Source organism: Pavona decussata, unplaced genomic scaffold (assembly GCF_977016875.1).
Source record: "Pavona decussata unplaced genomic scaffold, jaPavDecu1.1 SCAFFOLD_223, whole genome shotgun sequence".
NCBI classification, from domain to species: Eukaryota; Metazoa; Cnidaria; class Anthozoa; order Scleractinia; family Agariciidae; genus Pavona; species Pavona decussata.
In genome coordinates, this window is record NW_028145628.1 from 3,673,220 (window position 1) to 3,695,330 (window position 22,111).

Consider the following 22,111-nt stretch of genomic DNA (forward strand, 5'->3'; position numbering starts at 1 on the left):
CTTGTAAAAAAAAGTTTGTTGGGTGGCCACGGTAAGGCGCGTCGCACATACTCTTCACCTTTTTATATAAATGATTTATAAAGATACTTAGGTAAGAAACTTTTCTCGTCTTTTGTACTATGTCAGAGTTTCAGAGTAGAGATAGAGTACTGGATCTCATTCTGTCTTTGACACCAATACGGGCATTCACTCTATTTTTAAGTGCGGTCCCTCTGAATAAAGCCATTTTGTAGTTACTATTTTCTTCTTTTGTTTAAAATTAGTATCTTATCCATCCTAGTTATGATTTCATTTATTTGTTTTTTTACTTATTACATTTCCTTATGATTTCCAATGCACTTCTTTGTTTTTACCTTAAGTTTTCTATTAAGCCTTTAAGAGGACGTTCCTGTAAATCACTTCTAGAAAAATTGCTATCCTCCGCAAAGATTATCATCAATCAATCAATTCCTCTCGGCATCCTTATTTGAGAGACTCCACTGGAGGCAAGACTTAAGAAAAAACGTCAAATTTTCAACGAAAGTGAGAATATCAAACAACGAGATGTTGACCGTTTGCTTATAATTGAGCACCCTCATTCATAACCTCTTTTTTTCCATTTGTTTCTGTTTGTGTCAGGATCCTGCAATGTCGTCGGACACATCACCAAAGGAATGTGCAAAACACTTGACCTAGCTCATCACGGTCTTTACTTGCTAGAAAAGAGCACGTACTGGGCCGAGCGAGCTGTCCTCGGAGCAGCTAACAATATTCTTATTATCCACAAGTTGTCTTTTGAGACTCATATCACGGCTACACCACTGGACTCCTCGGTAGCTCTTGGTGCTGATGTTAGTATTTTTGGCTCCAGAGGAAAGTTTAAGTTGGATTTCAACTTGGCTGATCCGCTGAAGAATGTTCATCAGCTCGCGGACGCAGCTCTTGCGTATTTTAAGAAGCTGTTCTCGCCGCGGTTTTCAAAGACGATTTATGACAAACCGAGTGAGGAAGCTGACTACGAGTTTGCTGGTATGTATCTGCCGGAGATACAATTACTGTAGTAAGTACACTGGAGATTCCATGAAAAAATGAAAAACATTATGACGATGACTGTCTGTCTGTCTGTCTGTCTGACTGATTCTTTCTAGTCTGCCTTTTATTGATGGATAGACTGCTGATTAACTGAACTGATTGATTAGCATTGTTGTTAGACAGAATGATTGCCTAACTGTTTGACTGACCGATTGATTGATCGAGCGATCGATCGAACGATCGAACGATCGAACGAATGATTGATTGATTGATTGATTGATTGATAGGAATTATTGACTGCTTGACTAATTTGTTTGATGGTCCATAGTTCATAGGATCGAACAAAGATTCGATTGAAAGATAGATCGCCGATTAATTGATCAATTGGCTGTGTTGTTGAACAAATGATTAATTAAATAATTCATACACAGATTGATTGATATATTGATTGATTGTTTGATTGACTGATTGATTGATTAATTGATCCGATGATTAATTGATTGATTGACTGACTGATTGATTGATTGATTGATTGATTGATTGATTGATTGATCGATCAATCGATAGAAGGATTGATTGGCTTGATAATCCATTGATTCGAGAATCAATCCTGAACGATTCGATAGCCATATTATTGGATTAATTATTTGAGTCTTCACCAGGCGCTTGTTCTCCGGCGTTTGCCTAAGACCTTATGTGAACTAAATGAGTCATTTTACAGCTGATCCGTTCGGGTGTTTTTCTTTGTTTTTATCCTCAGGTGAATTCCGAATCCAACAGAATGGCACAGATGACTGTCTGTCCATCCCACCCACCTCACAACCAGGTTCTCCTGTTATAATGGGATCTTGTGACGGGCGCATGTCAGAATGGCTGTTTACACTGACGGGGGGACTCATGGTCAGTCATGTTCTTGGTGGAAAGGGGGAGGGAGGGAGTAGCAGAACACCCCTGGGGATATTATTTAGATTTCGGATATTGTTTTAAGCTCGAAACACTACCCTCTAAAATGATACTTGCACATTACTAATTCACTGCTTTACCACCTGAGCTGAAGACTGGCCACAATAGAAACAGCTTGTGAGTGAATCCCAATCTGATCCTACATGTGTCCAGGAAATACAATCATGTAACAAGCATACGTAAAATGAATTCCCATGTCAAAAAACAAATAAGCCGAAGGTGTCAGGGTTTCGATTCTATTTTAGAATCTTCCTTGGGGATTGAAATGATAAATGCAACCATTTATTCTAACATGCAAAGACTATGTAATATATGTTTTTTAACGCTTTGTTCGTTTGGTCCGTATTTGGAAAAATAAACCAGTTAAGAAGAATGTCCCTTCACCGACAGTTGAATCATAAAATAAATAATTTTTCCTTCCTTATTAGACATTTTGAAGTAAATTACCTACCTCTGGTCTCCTACCTCCAATATCTTATTCTCATTTCATATACACATTTTTTTTCAGAATGCCGATTCCGGCCTTTGTGTGGCGATGGGTAGAGAGCAGGGCCTGGATCTACTGAAGCAAGAAATTTGTGACGTCAAATCTGAGGAACAGAGGTTCACCTGTAAAGGAGAAAAAGTAACACCCGTGAAGGATTCTGGGTTATGCGTGACGGCTTCTGGTAACTGTTTCTCTGATTCCGTAACCATGTTTCTTCAACTGGCTCCATCAAACTCCAACCGGCGTTTTCGTTTGAAAACGCATACTTCAACCTTTAAAGCCCAAATTTTCTTTTGGTATTAGTTTTCTTTTAGTGATCATTCTTTTATTCACATGATATGCATGTTTGGTTAAGTAGCAATTTTTGTCACTATCTGTCGGTTAGTTGGTGTTTCGTAGCTATGACAATGGCGCTTGGAGTACGGTCAAGGCTATGACGATGTCACATCACGTGGTAATTACGTCATGATTGCCAAATGGCCGCCACCTTGGGTCCGCCATCTTGGATTTCTGGATTTAACCAAAACGTCAGAAAAGTACCAAAGTTGAACGAAAAGTAAACATAACCACTAAAAGTACACTAATATCAGCTACAAACATAAAAGTTACTGTAAGAAAAGTATTTTTTCGTCATTTGGTGGCCACGGTAACATCATGAGCACTAACCAAGCAGATCAAATTGTTTCCAGATAATGTTATGATAATGATAGTGTTATGGCGTTTGCGCAAATATTAAAAAAAATTATCCAGGTTCAAAGCCACCGCGGGCAGAATCCGCCCCCATCCCGGTCTAGTTAGAGTAAAGAGTTCGCTGATCGTCCACACTGAAAAGATAGAAATTGTTATTTCAATTATTTTCCATGGCCAGTCACTAGCTACAATGTGTTGGCAGTCGAAAACGCTTCTAAAGCACGTACGGCTGAATGTAAAACCCTATGTCTGTTTTGGAGGAGATAACACCGGGCCGGAGGAATTGAAGCGGGCTCATGTAAAAGTGTAATACTGGTTTCAGTGCTTTTTCTGATAACCGCCAAGTTCGCTGGGCACCATGAGCGTTAATTTGTGGGGTAGGTAAAGTTCGATCTGTTTATTCACTGCCCGCTCTTTACTTGGCTTTGATGGCCACTAAAAATAATTTCCCATTACTTTGTATTAACACCACCACCGAGATCATTGTTGTACTTTATCTTATGATCATGATCATGGTCAATTTATTTCCTAGTTATTATTCCGTTGACTTTTTAATTTTAGCTGGCAAAACAGGTATGGGGGAAGTGGAAGCCAGGTTACTTAAATGTAGCAACAGCTCACGAGATGTACAAAGGTGGATTCTACATGGCGATCCCAGGGTCCTCTCGGTGTGCGACAAATTTGTTGCGGGTAAGTTGGTCCAGTGAGCTGACTGAGCATGTTAGTGGGCTTCAGTATTCATTTATAAAATTTCTCATGTAAGAGGGTCTTGAATGATTGCGTTCGACCCTCACAAACTGTTCAATGGCTTGATTTTAATCATCAGCTGACGGATAAACGTAACTCTTTGGTGTCAATTAATAGCCCATGAAGTGAAGCGTGCAATCAGTTAGACCGCTAACCAAAAAGTAACTCCTGTGAAACTTAATATTATAACGTCAATTGTGAACTTTCTGGTCTAAGTCGATTCAGTCCATTCGTCGGAAAGCTAGCTGTAGCCGGAGGGGGGGGGGAGGGGAGGGGAGGGGGGTTTCTCCATATTCTGGGCCATAAAGGAGTGTCTTACTCGCCTTTGTAGTATGCGAAAGGGTAACGCCATTTAAATGAATAGTATTTTAAAGGGTCACAAACATAGTGAACCGAATTTAACCAAATTCAAGAATTTGAAAGGGTAGCAGAAATTCAGAAACTGAGCAGAAATTTATGTCAGAAATTACAACGCAAAGATTAGTGGCCGGGGCCTTCCAGTATGAAACTTTACTTAGTACTCTCCCTCCGGGAACTGTCATTAAAATTCTTTTCTTTTATACTGTTGACTGTCAAAGGTGTACGTACCCAAGGAAACTCTCATAAGACACCGCTATCGTAAACCGTTAAATGAAATAAAAGGAAAAATCAAAGAACAGTGATATATTCCAATTTCAGACATGGCGTTGAACAAGCCTGCTCTTCAGTCCAGCCTGATGGTCGTTGATGATCTTGAGAGTGAACCCAAGGATGACCAAGGGAACCCAATCGTGATACCTGGAGTGGGCCCTGAACTGGCTGTGGATGGGAACATGTCTACTATCCCCTCAATAGGTTCCTGCTCCATAACGGCCCTTGAGGTGGACCCTTGGTGGAGGGTGGATCTACAGAAGGAGCATATCGTAACAGATGTCAATGTGGTCAGCTCATCAGGTATAGCTTCATATATGCACTCATGAAATGATAGTCAGTTGATATAAAAACACTCATGTAGTTTATAGCTTCAGTCCTTTGATACTCACAAGTCACGATTGGTTTTGGTTTAAATTCTGATTGGTTAAGAAAGTGGAAAGTTTTTCTCTTTTTTATTTTAGTCAATATCACTGCTTTGAAAGGAATACTAAAGCAAACGTTAGCACAAACAATACCTCCAAAACTGAATTGAAACTCGCTCTATTATATCATTGTCGCATAATTATGATTGATCGAAATAACCTAATGATGCCTATGAGAGACAAAATTGTTTGATCAGTGAGTGTTCCCCACAGTCTGCTACTTTGCGTGGCGGCCAAAATGCAATGAATACTCAAAAGACATGTGAACATAAGCAAAGCTCGGTTCTATGAAGAATCTTTGTTTTCTCGGCTTTAAAATGAATTCTAAAGTATAATAAATCTTTCCATCAATGTTATCGCGTTTCTGTATAAATAGTGATTCACTGCATGGATAATTCAATGTACATCTCTTGGTTCCAGGCCCTCTGTCGAGCCCTCTGTCTAATTTTGAAGTTCGAGTGGGTATCCTGACAGACCACAAACAGAACCCAATGTGTGGTGGCCAAGTGAGACAGCTGGCGGCCGGGGAGATCTGGACAGCAGAATGTAAGCCACCAATCCCAGGGCGCCACGTGTCCGTCAGTATGGTGGGGAAGGGATATTTGGCGATATGCGAGGTGGCTGTGTTTGCGAGATTAGGTAAGTTAGCCAGCAATAAATAGCAAACTAGCAATGAATGAACAAATTTTCTTCCTTTACGGGAACTTATATTAACAAGCTGCAGACCTCGATGATCTTTTTCACTGAAATGTAAGAATGTGGGAGATCTGGGCACGAAATTAGTCGGGAGCGAGGGCACCATGTAACGGGATTTGGACTTTGACCTTCCCACTCCACCTGCAGGGCTACAATTGTCTGACTTGTAGTGAACTTGACCATTCACAATAATAATAATAATAATAATAATAATAATAATAATAATAAATTCTTTATTTAAATATTCCACACAAATCGATTGCTATTTACAAGTTAAAAGTATAATAATAATAATAATAATAATAATAATAATAATAATAATAATAATAATAATAATAACTGAACTAACAATAATAACTGAACGGGCGAAGTCCTAACGAGCTCGCTGGAACACGTCCGACCTACTCGACGCCATTATTATTATTATTATTATTATTATTATTATTATTATTATTATTATTATTATTATTTATTATTTATAATATTAGCGCGCGAATCATAAACAGATGCTCTCGCGCGCTTTGTGTTAATCATGGGCATATTATTGTTGTTGTATACTTGTTGTTGTTGTATACGTTTGTATTTTGTACAAAGTCTAGGGACATTCGCTATTCCTACATGTAGATTGGGCCATTTATTCCATCTTTAGTTATAAATTAGTAACATCTCAAACCTGAAAAATGCTAGTCTGGCGGGCCGGCCGAAATATTGTTTCGAAACTAACATGTTGTATCAGATTTGCAGTACTCCTTGGACTTCTCGTGTTTTATTTTCATTAAGACTGGAAAGAAATTTTGCTTCTGCCGTAGTTTTCGTTTACTAATTTCAGGGTCTATTTGAGACTGTGGCATTACGAGATTTTGGCAGTTCGACAGATTTTGGTGCATCAAATTTTTAAAATATTTAACATAAAATTTTGCAAGGATGCATAAACTCGTATGTCACTGATAAAGAACCCTTGAAACTGGCAAATGTTTTTATTTTGACGTTCACCGATACAACTAAACGTGGATTACACTGGCCTGTGCTTATTTGATACAATCGTGACTCCACGCATGTTTTCTCGCGCTTAAGTTGTTGTGATTGGTTAGTATAGTGCGACACTCCATTGAAAACAGGTGGCACACACGAGAACAAGCTGACATTGGATCGGTATTTTTCGCAGAGTTAATTCTATAATAGCGCATGGTTCTAAAGATGGGTAAATTTAGAGACATTTGTTTTAGTCTGCCGGCAAATTTTTTGAATATTCTGTTTTGTCCTGTTCATAGATAATCAAGGAAAATGCAGCTCAGAACTGAGCAGGAAGAGGGACGAAATAACAAACACCGCACCAGAAGATATAATATGACGGGAGGCCTTTAGTGACCTACCACTTGCACTCGAATAAACTTGTTTGAATTGAATACGAGTATTAAACACTTGGAATTTGCAGTCAATGTTTGAAATAAAAGCATGAAGTCATTGAAGTGTCGTCTTTATACATTCGCGGGTACGTTCATGTTATAGTGTGGCACTACAATACCAGCATTCTCTCCTTCCTTTCAAGGGCAGACGAGTGAGAAGACCAAAGCGCGCGCAAAAATCGCCTACCACCATCACACTAATTACAATGAAGCTATTTTCGCTAAGCGGTGAGAGGGACTTCCAACACAGCCATCTGAATTTCCGTTTGTTTCATGCTGCTGGTATTCAAAATGCTCTTGGCCTACTTTGATCTCTCCATCTCAAACCGCCTCTTGTCATTTCCAACTGTTTTCCTCATCCCACCAAAACTCCATTTAGCCGTGCCTGTACACGTACTCCGATCGCGCACAGATGACGTGCAAAACGCAGGCGAGTGGCGTAACAGATACTGTGCGTTATTGGAATACAAACACCAATGGTCAAATGAAATCTATTGGTTTAATACATTGTTTTGATATCGATTATCCGGCCGAAAATTAGAAATAATTGCATAACTCGTCGTTGTGATAATTTGCGCAGAGATCATCAGGACAAATTTGGTTTTCATTACATCATCTATAACAAGGGAGCACGCCTATTGGCTAATGCAAGGGTAACAAGGCTTATATTATGATTGGCTAAGAATCTACCATCTTCGTATGAAAACTTTCTACTGCTCGTGACGTCAATCGTGCGACTGTACTTTAATCACATACTCCCCCTGGCGAATCTTAAAGCAAGGTTTACACTGACCATTGTGTGATAGCTGCTGCCACTATGGGTGGGACGGTAGCGATACAAGATACTCCTTGAAAAATATCGATACTTGCGAAAAGTATCGGCTGTTCGATCCCTTTCGATACCGCTCACGTGACTACTACGTGAATATTGATGGCCGTTTTTGTGCCCGGGGGGGAAGGTACTTCCTTATAAGGGTGTAAGCGGCTAATGGGGATGTGCCGCTTGATGGGGTCGCATTTTCACGACTGGATTGACTAGAATGTGGTTGCATTTTCAATAGTTACTAGAATGGGGTCGCACATTTTCGGGTTTTTGGGGTGAGAAAATTCTATTAAGTAGGGATTCAAAATGGTCTCGGTTAAAAAGTTCCGAAAGTTGTTGTTTATCACATGTAACAATCACCTCGCATTACATTCCGTTCTTGAAAGGAGATGCATAAATAGAAAGTGACTTAGTTGGGATCGCGAAAATTACATTTTCCCAAAAAGTGACTAAGATGGGGTCTATAACTGGCCACAAATAAGACTATAATGGGGCAGGGGCTCTGAGAGGCCAGCGGCACATACCCAGCAAAACTGAACCCAAGTACCCCCCAACCCCCCCCCCCCCCCGGGGTTTTGTGCCGAAAACCAGCATTTTTCCCGTTTGTGTATGTGCTGTTGCATTATGCTCGAAGGAAGTATTTCAACCCGTGGTCATAGCCCGAGCACTACTTTGGCAATGGTGTGAACATTTGGCATGTGGATCAGTGAGCCCTTTGGAGTGTGATGACATCGGTATCGGTATCGAAAGATGCCAATTATCGGTAAATATCGTAATGGTATCGGATCGATGTGAAAAACACGGTATCGGCACATCCTAAGGCCCCGTTTATATGGAGAAAAGTTGTCCCGGGTAGAAGGGTCACCCGCCTACCCGTGTTACCCTGGGCGAGCTAACTTTTCCTACCTTTCCTTACAAAACTTGGCGAACCGTTTACATGAGAAAAAAAGAAAGTTGGCTCGGCTGGAAGTGTGACCCGCGACCTTTTTCGATGGTATAGGGTCACCCTCCTAGCCGGGGCAACTTTCCTCCAAATAAACACTTTGGCTCGCCCAGCCGGGTCAACTCCGTCAAGGCGAGACAATCAGAGCATGCACGAGGGCCGTTGGCTCGGGCAAAGGGTTCAACTTTTTTCTCATATAAACGTTCGATGAAGTTGACTCGGCTGGGAGGGTGACCCTCTTTCCCGGGACAACTTTTCTCCATATAAACGGGACCTAAAGCTACCACTTATGGCAATCAAAAGAAGCATCTTAACAGCTGTTAGATATAAATCGTTCATTTATTTCTGCTACTCATGATAAACATCTACAACATAACAGTAAAATCTATTATATAATTTACCACTTCTTCTACTCCGATACTAAACACTTTTTAAAATTGTCCACGCGCTGCCAAAGGTTCTAGCAGCAAAATGAACTAAAACCGTCAAAGTTAAATACACTCTCTTATTTTGTAATTTCTATTATAGTATATTTACACAAGTACATATATCATTATCACGCTCTACTACACTGGGCAGTATTTGGTGACGTGTTTACATGAAAACTTCCAAAAGCACTGCAAGTGTCTCCTAGCTCCTGCCTCAGTCTCCAATACACACAGCTGTTTTTTTCAGTCGTCAATATGAAGCTTTGCATGATAACATAATGAACAGACAAGAATACTCCTGATGCTATACAAAAAAAGTTATAGTTGTGTAGCGACATAGCCAAAACATTACTTAGAACATGTATACAGCATTTCATAAAGGCTCCAAATAAATCCCATCACTTGCTAACCTCAACTTCTAGAGGAGCTCTCTTACAACTCCTCGTCCCTTGCAACTGGGAACAACTAGAGGAAGCTATGTTGACAGGTTACAATTTGGTATGAACATAGTTTGCCATGGTTATTGTACGAGAGCCCAGCTCTGTTTATATCTCTCTAATATACTCTTGGATGCAACTGGAAACATGTTGATACCAGCAGTGCAGTGCAGTCATAATCAGCCTGGAAAATTAGCCATGTTTTTCAGCTCAAACTTTGTTCCCAGAAAAACACTCATCTATGGTAAGGTGACAAAAAATTCTAGCAGAACATTAATTCTCTCATATAATTTGAGGTTTGTAGATTTGGTAGGCAGGAAACATTTGTTGTTGTTTCCCATGCATTTTTCGGAGTATATGTCAAAATCCATGACAATACAGTAGACCCTGGCTATCACTAGTACTTGTGAGAAAAAATTTATTTCAAGAAAACAGGAATTTTCAATCTTTAGAGGGCAGAAAATGCAGAGGGTGGAGGTGGGGGAGGGCTTGGATGGGATGGGCAGGACATGTGGATGGACAAAACGGTCACTAAACATCACTGAAAATTTGCTGGAAAATCTAATAATTAAATGGTTTAAAGTACATACTACAGGCAAGAAATTGCTGTCAAATCCCCAACCCATGCCCAGCCTCCTCCCCCTTTTAAACAAGAATCAAATACGCCAGCATGAATCTGTAAGAGAGCATCTGTTTCCTCAAGCTGTATTCCTGTTAAAATTGACTTGATTTTCAGACAATGACCCACATCAAAGCCATCCAATATCTCAGTCAAATAAATAACTGGCAAGTGTAATGGAATAGTTCTTATGAAGAGTATTTTCATCTGCTCAGAGTTTCTATGTACAATATATATTCACGCTGATGAACAGCATGCCAAACTTGCGTCATTATGGGAAGTGCAAGGGTTGCTGCATCTAAAAGAAATAACAACAGACAAATATTAGCATCAAGCAACAGATTGCTACTATTTATGAGTGCACAAAAGCAATGCATATATATTTTAAGTTCACCTTGCCAGACAAGATTAACAACCCTAATTTCCAACCACGTGTGAATGTTTAGAATTGGCCAGAGTGAAGCACTGTCAGCTGGTGCATAACAGTGGCTAATCACAGGAGGGGTACAGGACAGGGTGGGAGGGGGATAAGGTGCCGGGAGAAAAACCTTGTCACTCAGACCTGCAATCTCACACCCTATAATTATGCAATTAACACTGCATAATTATTCACATTAATGAATAAGTGACAACATGGCTCCTACAGACAAGCCATTAGTTTCTTAAAGAAGCTAATGGCTGAAGTTGCAATGATTATTTTTAGTGGGAAACAATACATAAAATTATTTATAATAGTGACTTGAAAATCATTAAATGTTTGAGACTTCAAACTGCCTCTTGACTGACAACATTTTATTGAGCAAGTAAAGTTGCACCTTGCAAAAGTCTGCCCTTTTTCATGGTAGTGAACAAAACTCACCGTTGTTTGGTATGGTGCATTGCTGTAAATGGTTGTTGCAGGTTGCTCTGTTCCAATCATTGAAGGGTGAAGGTGTGTTGCTGAGAAAAATGAGAAGACACATACAATACTTATCAATGTGCACTTCCAGAAAAAATCCATACCCACCCCACGGAAGGTCATTAGAAATTCCTAGGGGGAGGGGGGTCTTAAAAGTCAAAATTTTAGAAGCAAAGTATGAAGCAAATTTGGAAATTTCCTAGGGGGAGTGGGGGTGCAAAACAAAGGACCTTCTGTTGGGGGAGTATGGATATTTTCTGGAACTGCACAATGGTGAACAACTTGCTCAAATGAAAGGATTAGTCAAAAAAGTCTATGCAATTAAATTGGAAAAAACCTACAAAGCGTTCAAACAGAAAGGATGGTTTCATACAAGGTGGTTCTAAAAAATTAACAGTTTTTAGCCTGTGTACCAAATGTACCATAGTGTTAACTACTATTCAAATGAAGCCTACCTATTGAAGCATACTTTTCTGCAGCAATAGTTAATAATTGTGCTGTGCAAGATTATTCAAAACTAATGAGCCTGTGCATTCATTCCTAAATGATGATCATTCTCATGAAACCTACTGATCAGCACCCTTCTGTGGTGCAGAGCTTAATTGTCTTTTTGCATTCAAAAACTCATTAATAATTCATAAACCCATTAACCTATCAAATGGTCAATAATACATCACGTGCAGTGACTTTATATCGATAAACCTCCTCCTCATTAGTACGTGGTGTTTTTCTCGTATGCTAATTTCCAACGTTCACCAAAGCATAATTGTTACGAACTCCATTAACACACTTTTCCAGGAATGTTTTTGAAGCCGTTAAAAAAACTCACAGCACGTGTTTTATTGGGTCTAAAACCACTTGGCTGTGCTTCGTGGTTTCAAACCCAATAAAACACTCCTGCTCGTTTTTTAAACATTACCTTAAACTGCATAACACAAACAAGAATTACTGTACACACCAGCTGCTACTTGGAATTGATGGACAGCATGTTCGTCTTCTTCCATTTCGCCCTCTCTTCCTTCTGAAACCAGAGCTGACTTCTCCCCTTTAATTGACTAAAAACAACAATACAACCATTGAGAAAATTTTTCTTACTGGCTAAGTGAAGACAGTGTTTCTAAAACTCCACAGATAAAAAAAACTGCTGTGCTCAAGTTCATAAAACAAATTGTTGAAATAATTATTGCCAAGCTGTTTACTTTATAACACAGTGCACATGCATCCTAGAAACTTTACAAGGAAACTTTGAAAACAAGGAGAGAAACTTGTAAGAGCTGCAGGCACACAATACTTATTTCTTGCTCTCTGACAATTCCACTAAGTTCATTTTGAATGAAAACAAACTTATAAGAATTCGGTGTGAAAGAAAAGAACTTAACAAGTACTCTGGCTTTGTACAGTACCTGCCTCACTTCTTGTTTTTAAAGTTTTCGTGTTACATACATTTTTTAGAGATATAAACAAAGAAATACATCCAGACAAAATTTTGATATACTGCAACTCTAAATCTTTATACACATCATCAACAGTAATGATGTTCGCATTTTTCTGAACTGAACAGGGCTCAAAGTTAGCGACCAGCTGGTCGCATATGCGACTAGATTTTTTATTTTGCGCCTAAAAAATTATATGTGGTCGCACTCATGCGCCTAAAAACGCCCAAGTTCAGTGCGCCTGAATCGGGGCCACTTTGATTCCATACAGGTCTGACAATTCTTGTGTACTCTGCCTGATTAACACGAAACAGAAGCTTAAAATAATAAATTCAAATGTGGATGTAATGCAATTAGGTTCCACATAAGAAAGTTACACCGTTTTTCTTACATCAGTTTGTGTTTTATTTGCTGTTTCCCCAAGTTAATTTTTTGTCCGTGTTTCATCCCACCCCAGACTTTACCCGACTCTAATATGTTATGTTACCCCACTGCTGACACGTACATACAAGTGAAGGCAACCTTCTGAAACACGTGCTTCTCGCGCAATCTAGTTCGCTTTGTCGATAATGTTTAAACAATCTGGTTTAAGAGACTTTTTTTCTTCAATGTAAGAACAAGTGTTACGTATTTCCTGTGAAACAATGAATTTTAACTCAGTTAAGTCAACGCGCTGTCAACAATGTAAAGTAATTTCAAAATGCTCATTTACAAAAAGAAAATTTGTTCTCAAACAGCCAGCCGCTGCCTTCCAACACATTTGACCCAACTCCAGCAGTTGTGAAGTGGTTAAACAGTGGACAGAAATCAAGGCGACCTAACCTTGACAACAGAAATTAGCCAAATGAATCAATTTCAGTCAGGTGATCCGTGTAATATTAAAAAAAAATGTAACAGTATTATTGCTACCTCAAACATACAGTAAGAGACTGAAAGAAACAAACACACGATTGAAATAAAAGATTACTGTGCTGATTAACGATCGGCAAGCAAAAATAAGAAAAAGAAATTAACAACGTGTTGGTGTCGTTATGACACCATTATCAACGATCACTAATAAAATGTCTGAAGCTTCTGATTTTTCTTTTTGGTGCTACCAGTATTTAAAGTCGTGCTCCTAAACGGTTTAGCTGTGCGCCTAAAATTTCGTCAGTGTGCCTAGAAATTTATATCAGGTAGCACAGGTGCTCCCAAAGCCAAAAATAAACTTTGAGCCCTGACTGAATATTGGTAAGAATGCTTAATTATTTAATATTTTATTCTGCATGCCTTACCTCTCTGTACTTTTGAAGATAAAGTTTCAAGGGTTCCACATAATTATCAAATCCTAACGTTTGCATGGCAAAAAGAATATCTTCTCCATTGATTGTCTTGCGTTTCTCTTGATGACATCTTTCACTTGCCCTGTTTTTCAGTTAAGGACTGACAGCAAAACATATGACTGAGGGATATTCACACTGTAAAAGAAAGGAAATTGTTCTGGCAGGAACTGTCAAAATGATGTTTTTACAAAGACAGCACATATTGACCCAATAGGAATATGCCGGTGCCTATTAATTTTTAATTATAATGGGTAGTGTACAGTATATTACAGCTGCAGGCCACAAATGGTGACAGGTTGGCAAATGTTCATGTACTTTGTACTCTGGCTTCCAATTTGGTAATTAGCTCTTTGAAACAGTTTCTTTTGAATCCAAGTGTGCTTTAACAAATTTTGTACTTGAACAAAAAGTCATTCATTTTTTTTTTCTCTTTTGGTACATGGTTTGAACCAAAGCATGATATCATAATTATTTTGGAAAAAATAATATGATCACCACCCAGGTGAGTGACTGTTTGGGATGATATTGACTGATGACGACCTGAGCACAAGTTGCCATCAGAGTCACCTGGATAATCATCATTTACTGACTAATGTGACTAGGTTTCTTTTTTGTTATCTAAAGGATACTCGCTAGTTATGAAACTGATAAACTCTGACACACATTCCTGAACACATTCCTTGGCATCCTTTGCAATCTAAAATAAAACATAAAACACCAGCAAATTAGTTTCTAATCTAAGGATCCCATTCTGGCAGTTACAGAGAAAAATAACTGTTACATACGGAATAATTATTATTCCCACATCAAACTGTATTAAAAATTACAATTGATGCACATATCAGGATGAACGTACCTGTATTAACTAGCAAACCTAGTACTGTCTCTACAATAATACTGTACATACAATTGAGTGTACACGCAAGACCCTAAACATTTAAGAAATCCCACACAACAAGATTGAGAGTGATTGCCTATGGTCAACGTGCTTTAAAGAGTCAAACACAGGAATAATTACATGTTAAGTTGTATACTACAGTACAAATCCCGTTTGTGAGAAGAGAGGAGACATGAATCTGGGGCCTTCAGATGTCAACCCTGATATTACTTGGCCATGTTGCATGACAGAATGTTTGTTATCAGGCAAAAAAAAATTGAGTCCAGAGCAATAATTATTTTGCTCTGTCCAGATGTCCATGGTATTTTAATGTAAGTTTTGCATCAGTTACATTACCTTTCCAGTTTTGGGAATGGATTTTTTCATTATTCTGGCCACATTTGCAATTGGCAAGAATCGATCCTACGAAACAGAAAGGCAAAATCAATGGTTTGAAAATAACCATTACTGGAGTCTTATACAATGTATTACACTCAAGACTTGGGAGAGAAAGAGGGAGAGAGTCGAGAGATAAGTAACAAAAATAGCATTGTACTGATGTACGTGATGTACATGAAATAGCATTGTACTTAATTCTGTGGAGTATTTTTGCAGCATGTTCCAGAGTCTTCTCTGTACCATCATATTTCAAATATCGCAAAGACCATGGGGACGAGGTTGACCCCATCCATGGGGCGAAGGTCTAGATATTTTCTGTTACTACAAAAAAAAAGGGATTGGCCACCAAAGAAACGTATCTCCCAACTACAACACTACAGCTGGAACATAAATTATGGAGATCAGAAGAGAATTTGGATGTTGCGACATGTATGAAGGTTAATGACTACTGTACATGTACCTGTTCTCGAAGGATATCATCTCTCTCTTTCTCGTCAGCATCCACATCACCATGCATACCAGCATCTTCATTTCCTGTTAAAAATAAAAGGCATGAAATGCATGGAAGCTTTATGTAATTATGTAATAAATCATTTGAAAACAGATCCACAACCTTTCTTTGCCAAAACTACAACAGAGTAGAGACAGTTTCTTTATTCATTTTAAACCAAACTCCAATCTTAATCATAAAGAATGGAAGCACAGCATCTTCTACAAATAATTATTGTTATTTTTTCTCATTCTAAAGAACTTGCAAGACTATTCATCCAAACTCTTTGGAAAGTCACAGGAGGACATGCACACAGATTGCTAAAATGTATACAGTATGCATGGGATACAGTGTTCTACATGCAAAAGGAACTTAGTCATAAGAAGGTTTCCTATCACACTGTATCTAATAGGTTCAAATATAATTTTGTTTACAAGACAGTACTTCATCTTTTTCATCTTTCATTTGAAATCATTTACCTGCATATAGCAAATGCCACTATAATTACAAATGAACTAAAATATTTTAACAGCACAAAATGGAGAAACATGTACAAAGTACATGATTGTAGAACTCCTTCAACAATGAAAACAAAATTAACCAAAGGTACATGTACTGTTATACCAACATTCATTCTTATTTCTAGAAATTCAGAGTAAATGAAAATAATTTATAACTCAAACAAATCTACAAATGAATGAACACACTTTATTGAAAATGTGTTGGCACATCTACCAATTGATTCACAAAAATAAAACTGTTTCGACCAACGCAAAACAGAGCTGTAATCTCAAAAACCAGAGCTGTATAGCTCTTCAAATCAGGGGCAAGTTTTCTGACAAGATTTTCCACACAATGAATGCCACAAAACTACACTTGAAAATGATTGGGAACTGCCAGTGATTTTCAGCAACCATTGGACAGAGCGGAAATTCTCCCTTTTCACCGAAAAACCTTTTAGAAGGTAAATTCCATTAAGACATGATTGGAAGTGTGCAAAGGGTTCTTTGAATTATTGGTGAACCAAGACAAATTCATCAAACACAACAGCCAATCACCTAACTCTTGTTTCACCTTGCTATACAACTCCTACACAGCATTAAACCCAGCCACAAGCCACTAAAAAGCAAATCAAGACCAACCTTTCGGAAACGAATAAGGGTTGAATGGTGGGGAAAAACTGGGATCGTACGGCATCATCGGATAGCCACTGGCATACCCCATATTCATGTTCATGGCTACCTTTAGAATGTGCTTACTTTCTCTTTTCCTTTGAAAATTTAATAAGCCTATCCTAATTACACAATTAAGAACAAGAAAATTGTATCCCTGAGATTTTATCTGATCAAAACAAATTATTCATTGGAATAGAGAATTCTGATTGGATCTCCAAGGATGAACTACACTTGTTCAAAACATTATCGTCTTATTTTTTTGGACATTATACATTATTCAAAATGTCTGCTGAACATGAAGTGCTAATTCCACAAAACCTTCACACAACCTTGCAAAAATAATTTTCTTTTTTCAGGTACTGAGTTTTTCTAGAAGCTCAATTTTGATAAATGTTATTAATAATAGGCAAACTCACTAAAAGCTAAAATGGCAAATGAATATATTTAGAGAATTTACAAGGAAGATAAAATATTATTGGAAGAAGGAATTACACTTAAAGTGCACTAACAAAGCAGGCAAATATTTATTTAATTCATTCTACATATATAGGGAATATAATACAGGAAAAAGATTACCATGTACAAAGACAAGTACATTAAATTTTTATCACAAAATAATAGATCACCACAGAAAGGGCGATTAATTATTAATTACAACAAAAACATGTATTGAATACACTATGTATGTAACAAGAAGATGGCTGTGATTTGAGCTAAATAACTATTGAAACATATTTTCAAGTTACTGTACAGAATTGAAACATTTGAAAGTAAAAGGTATTTAAAGGGAAGGTGTATATGATATCCGGTATGAAATGGAAGTATTGCAAAGGGTAATTTGATTTATACCTAGAGTACTTAAAGTGAAGAAAGCAAGAAATCTACAATCTACAGGTTAAGTCTACAATGATAGCAGTTACATAGCTCACAGTTCCACAAGAATGACACAATCTTTGATTTCTGCATTGCTTGTTCCAAAAACAAATTTAATGTATGAACATGTGCTGCAGCCTGCAGTCACAGTCTAATGATCGACATGAAGCTTCTCTTTACATGCACGGTGCAAATACATGTATCACCGCTTCACTAAACCCAGAAGTTACAAGAAAATAGGAAATGATCACATGAACTAAGATAAAAATGTCTTGGAGTTTAACAAGTTCTCCTTGCTAGTATTATTACAAGGAGAGTAGTTATGAGATTGTGCATAAATTGATCTTGGGGCTTGATGGGTTAATTATCTTGGTTTACTACTTCAAACAAAGATCAAAACTGTAAAGATCAAAACAAACAAACAAAAAAAATTGTAAAAATGTAACAAACAAACAAAGATAAACTGTTAAAATGTAACCAGTTACCTCGCCCTACTGTAAACTCACACCCTGTCCCATGGAGTCGAGTTGCTCCACATTCATAACTACACTGTACATTGAACACTGCCAAACAAGTTACACTCTCCCTCTCCCACCCCACCCTTCCCACTAAAATGTCCCATTAACTTAAAGCGGAAGTATCATGGGGTTATTGATATCTTTTGTTAAAAATGATGAAATAAGACCTTCAATCACCTGCCAAATAATTCTAGAAAGACGAGAGCAACAAAATAAACACAAGTCTTGAAAGAAACAACTTGTGATCTGTTCTAGCGCATTTTGGAAACAAAAATGCGAGAACTTGAAAAAGAGCCTAATATTTTTCAAGTTTCAATTCAAACCGGCCTACTCTGTCTCTGGCCAGAGGCACTAATCGACAGTTTTATTGTACTGGGGTGATAATTTTTAACAAACTTGACAATTATTTTGTTGTTTCTGCTGACAGTCAAACATTTTTGGGTTTTGAAATCATGACAGCAAATTTTTGTGATACTTCCCCTTTAAGGACGGTGCCTCCAGGTTTTGCCACTGAGCATACATTCTGCGCATTTTGGGCTGGTCTGAGAAACGTGGGTTTCTTAATGCGGTGTAAGACTATGCAGGAAAAGGAGAACTTAGCAAGGGCTGTTGAAATGCAAAAAGAAAATTGGGGTAACACATTTTTGAGAGGTAATTAAGCTTCAATGTGAAAAAAATACCATCATTGTTATGTGTTTTAGAGTTTTTTTTTTTAGTTATTGTTGCATAATTATCCCTGAAAAATACATCCATGATAACCCCCAATTGTCTTTTTAGATTCAATTAGTAGCTCTCGCCCCCGGGGGGTACTTGGGTTCAGTTTTGCTGGGTATGTGCCGCTGGCCTCTCAGAGCCCCTACCCCATTATATTCTATTTTATGGCCAGTTATAGACCCCATCTTAGTCACTTTTTGGGAAAATGTAATTTTCCCGATCCCAACTAAGTCACTTTCTATTTATGCATCTACTTTCAAGAACGGAATGTAATGCGAGGTGATTGTTACATTTACTAAACAACAACTTTCTGAACTTTTTAACCGAGACCATTTTGAATCCTTACTTAATAGAATTTTCTTACCCCAAAAATCCGAAAATGTGAGACCCCATTCTAGTACCTCTATTGAAAATGCAACCCCATTCTAGTCAATCCAGACGTGAAAATGCGACCCCATCCTGCGGCACATCCCCATTAGCCTCTTATAAGGAAGTACCCCCCCCCCCCCCCCCGGGCTCTCGCCAAGCTGATCTGCTTTTCCCGCATAGTCATAAACTCCCAAAAATATCTCTGTGTTAGGAGGCATGATCCTGCTAAAACAAATCACAGTCCACTATGTTTTGGCTGTAGTTTTGTGGTAAGGTAATTTGGTAGGAAGCAATGCAACTGTCTTGACAATGGGAGCAACAGAAGCCAGACTTTAAATACTTGTACTACCCCCTTGCTTCTTTTGTAAAATACTTCTTACAGTTATAGTGTGAAAATAAAATTAACAAAACTTGACTTATGACAGGGCTACCCTGCGAGCAGAGTCCTTCGATCTAGGAAGAGCGAAGGAGACACTTCTGCTTGCTGGGTATGACAGGGCTGGTATTTATCAAACAAATTCTTTCCATTGTTTAACGACTACTAGCCTCACCCCCTCCCCCTCCCTGAGGATTGTACAACTGCTGACCGTGAAGGCAAAATTAACAACGCGGAAATGACCGATCCTGAACACATTTTGTACACAGCTCTTGCTATATTTCGAGGACGTTTCGTACAGAATTAAATGACAGAAACGACTCCATTGTACAGCTGCAAGTGGCATGTGCTTATGAAATCGACATATTCCGGGACAGGCGTGCTGCATTAAATGACAGTTAACATGCAATCACGATAAAAACCACCACGTGAAAATGTAAAACAAATCTTAATATTTCTCTTACCCTCGTGATCCTCATGAAGAACGTACTGTGTTTGTAAAGCTCCGGGTATACCGTATTCAGCGGGCATGGCGGTGACAACCGTATGAGTCCCATCGTCTGTTCGTTCCACGGCCGAAGCAGCGTTTGCTAAACTTCCATCGACAACACCAACATCATCTGTTGAAGGAACAACTGCGACTTGCACACCACCTGGCACGTTAGAAATAGAGAGGTGACCTCGATCGTCCGCTAATCCAACGTGAGTTTCGTTTTGTACTTCGGGTCGGTTTTCAATGACTTGTTGAACTCCCCTTATGCTGACTTGTTCAGTGCCGTGTCCATTGGGGACTGTGCTTGCTTGGGTGTAAGTTGCTAGTCCAGCTTGCGGATAACCAGTTTGGCCGTCTGGCTGTGCTAGCCCATCTGTGTTTTCATTTCTCTGCTCCTCCACGCCTTCCATCTGCATCTGTCAGTTCGTAGCCAACTCACTAAAGCCATTTCGAAAACAAGAAAGTAAAAAGTGAACCTAGAATTCGCCGCTAAGTGGCTCTAAACCGTCGCCTTCAAAATAAAATAAGCCCACGGGGCCTTTGACTGAGTAAAACGTCCGGAAAATTCCTTGTAAACAACTTGAAGAAAGAATTTTTCGCCGACAAAATGAAACCGCGAGACACGAGCGGTAAATATCGAAACGATTCGAAAACTTCCGAGTCAAAAACGTGCAATCTCAAAGGCAAGAAATGTTATTGGTGGAGGGCGTGAAGGTAAAACAAACCTTTGTCGATTTTTTGTTGGCTGGCCGGTGTTTCGTTTGAGTTAGAACAGCCAACGAAAACGCGAGTTACAGATCGCATACGAGTGGCTACCGCGTCCGTCTTCTTCACCACTCACAAACGAGCTCCGAGAGGACAACTTCCACACGCAGAGATCACACGTCAATCAAAACAGACAGCTATCATTTTCACCAATCAGAAGCCGAGAAACACAAAGTATTGTTAGTTTTGACCAATAGCAGCGGTAGTTCAAATGTAACACTGGTTAACTTTGCATAAATTTACATGATTTTTGTTTATTTCTTTCTTAATTCCTGACAAAATTCATTTATTTTTCGTTAAATGAACCAACAATATTCTTTAAACGCATCGCCTTTAGCAAGGATAATAAAAGATTCACCGAAATATCACGAAAATGGCCTTGAATCTTGTTTCAACCTCCTCCGCTGAAAGTTTCCTTTTTTCACTTGATTTGTAGACAATAAATTATGCATGCATTCAAGGGACGGTATTGAAAGCAAGGAAAAAGCCGCAAATGTCGCTTTTTTATTACGTGTACACAGAGTATTTACAATTTGTTACAAATATGAGTTCAGGTGGGATGTGTAAACCACAAAACCATTTTATGAAAAAAAATCCTTTACCATTTTTTATATTTGACCCTTCATGCAAAATAATAACCATAATATCACCCTAGGGGTTTATAATCAATTATCGCATCCGTAATTTTTTCATTTTATTTTGGCAGCTGAAAAATTCGAGCAGACAAAACCCTTAAAACAGGTATTATTTTTGTCAAAATAATGTTGAATCACAAAAATCAAAAAGAATTTCCATGTTTGTAACAATGTTTATTTCAGGATTGACTCACCAGGTTTCAATATTACTGAATATACAAGACCTATAAATTGGAGTGCTATAACGAACTTGTTTATCATTTTCCCAATCAATCTTTATTTTAGTCAATAATTTCTTTGAACACATGACAAACCAATACTTCTTTTCCTTCTTGAATTGTATGTGCTTGTTTGGTTTGCTTTTAGTTTATATGAATTTATATGAAAGAATTAATGTAAATACAGATTAAACAGATTGGTGTAAGAAGAAACTTCTGAATACACATGACAATTTATGCTTTGCTTTTAC

General features: G+C 38.3%; 2 protein-coding genes across 2 annotated transcripts in view; one reads left to right on the forward strand and one right to left on the reverse strand.

Moving 5' to 3' along the window:
* Nucleotides 1-7,096, forward strand: part of LOC146459233 (uncharacterized) — a 36,631-nt gene extending 29,535 nt beyond the window's left edge. Inside the window, exons 27-33 of the mRNA XM_085090081.1 lie at nt 619-1,008; nt 1,772-1,911; nt 2,483-2,642; nt 3,713-3,841; nt 4,577-4,831; nt 5,374-5,592; nt 6,921-7,096. Of these exons, the coding sequence (XP_084946207.1) occupies nt 619-1,008; nt 1,772-1,911; nt 2,483-2,642; nt 3,713-3,841; nt 4,577-4,831; nt 5,374-5,592; nt 6,921-7,000 (1,373 nt within the window). The 3' untranslated portion in view covers nt 7,001-7,096. The remainder of the gene's footprint in view (nt 1-618; nt 1,009-1,771; nt 1,912-2,482; nt 2,643-3,712; nt 3,842-4,576; nt 4,832-5,373; nt 5,593-6,920) is intronic.
* A 2,045-nt stretch (nt 7,097-9,141) lies between these two features.
* On the reverse strand, nt 9,142-21,124 carry LOC146459234 (uncharacterized). Its single transcript, XM_085090082.1, has 9 exons — nt 20,968-21,124; nt 20,214-20,680; nt 15,695-15,768; nt 15,193-15,258; nt 14,588-14,655; nt 13,911-14,040; nt 12,162-12,258; nt 11,165-11,244; nt 9,142-10,603 (listed from the first exon to the last, which is right to left on the reverse strand). The coding sequence occupies exons 2-9, from the start codon at nt 20,656-20,658 to the stop codon at nt 10,577-10,579; spliced, it is 987 nt and encodes a 328-aa protein (XP_084946208.1). The 5' UTR covers nt 20,659-20,680; nt 20,968-21,124; the 3' UTR covers nt 9,142-10,576.
* Between the last annotated feature and the right edge of the window lie 987 nt (nt 21,125-22,111).

What these genes read in the sequence shown, in the direction of transcription:
- LOC146459234 (XM_085090082.1), bottom strand. Translation starts at nt 20,658, where the DNA reads ATGCAGATGGAAGGCGTGGAGGAGCAGAGAAATGAAAACACAGATGGG. An exon ending in ATCAGTTTCATAACTAGCGA is followed by an intron (nt 14,041 to 14,587) that starts GTATCCTTTAGA and finishes ACTGAAAAACAG; the next exon opens with GGCAAGTGAAAGATGTCATC. An exon ending in TCAATTCCAAGTAGCAGCTG is followed by an intron (nt 11,245 to 12,161) that starts GTGTGTACAGTA and finishes CATTTTTCTCAG; the next exon opens with CAACACACCTTCACCCTTCA.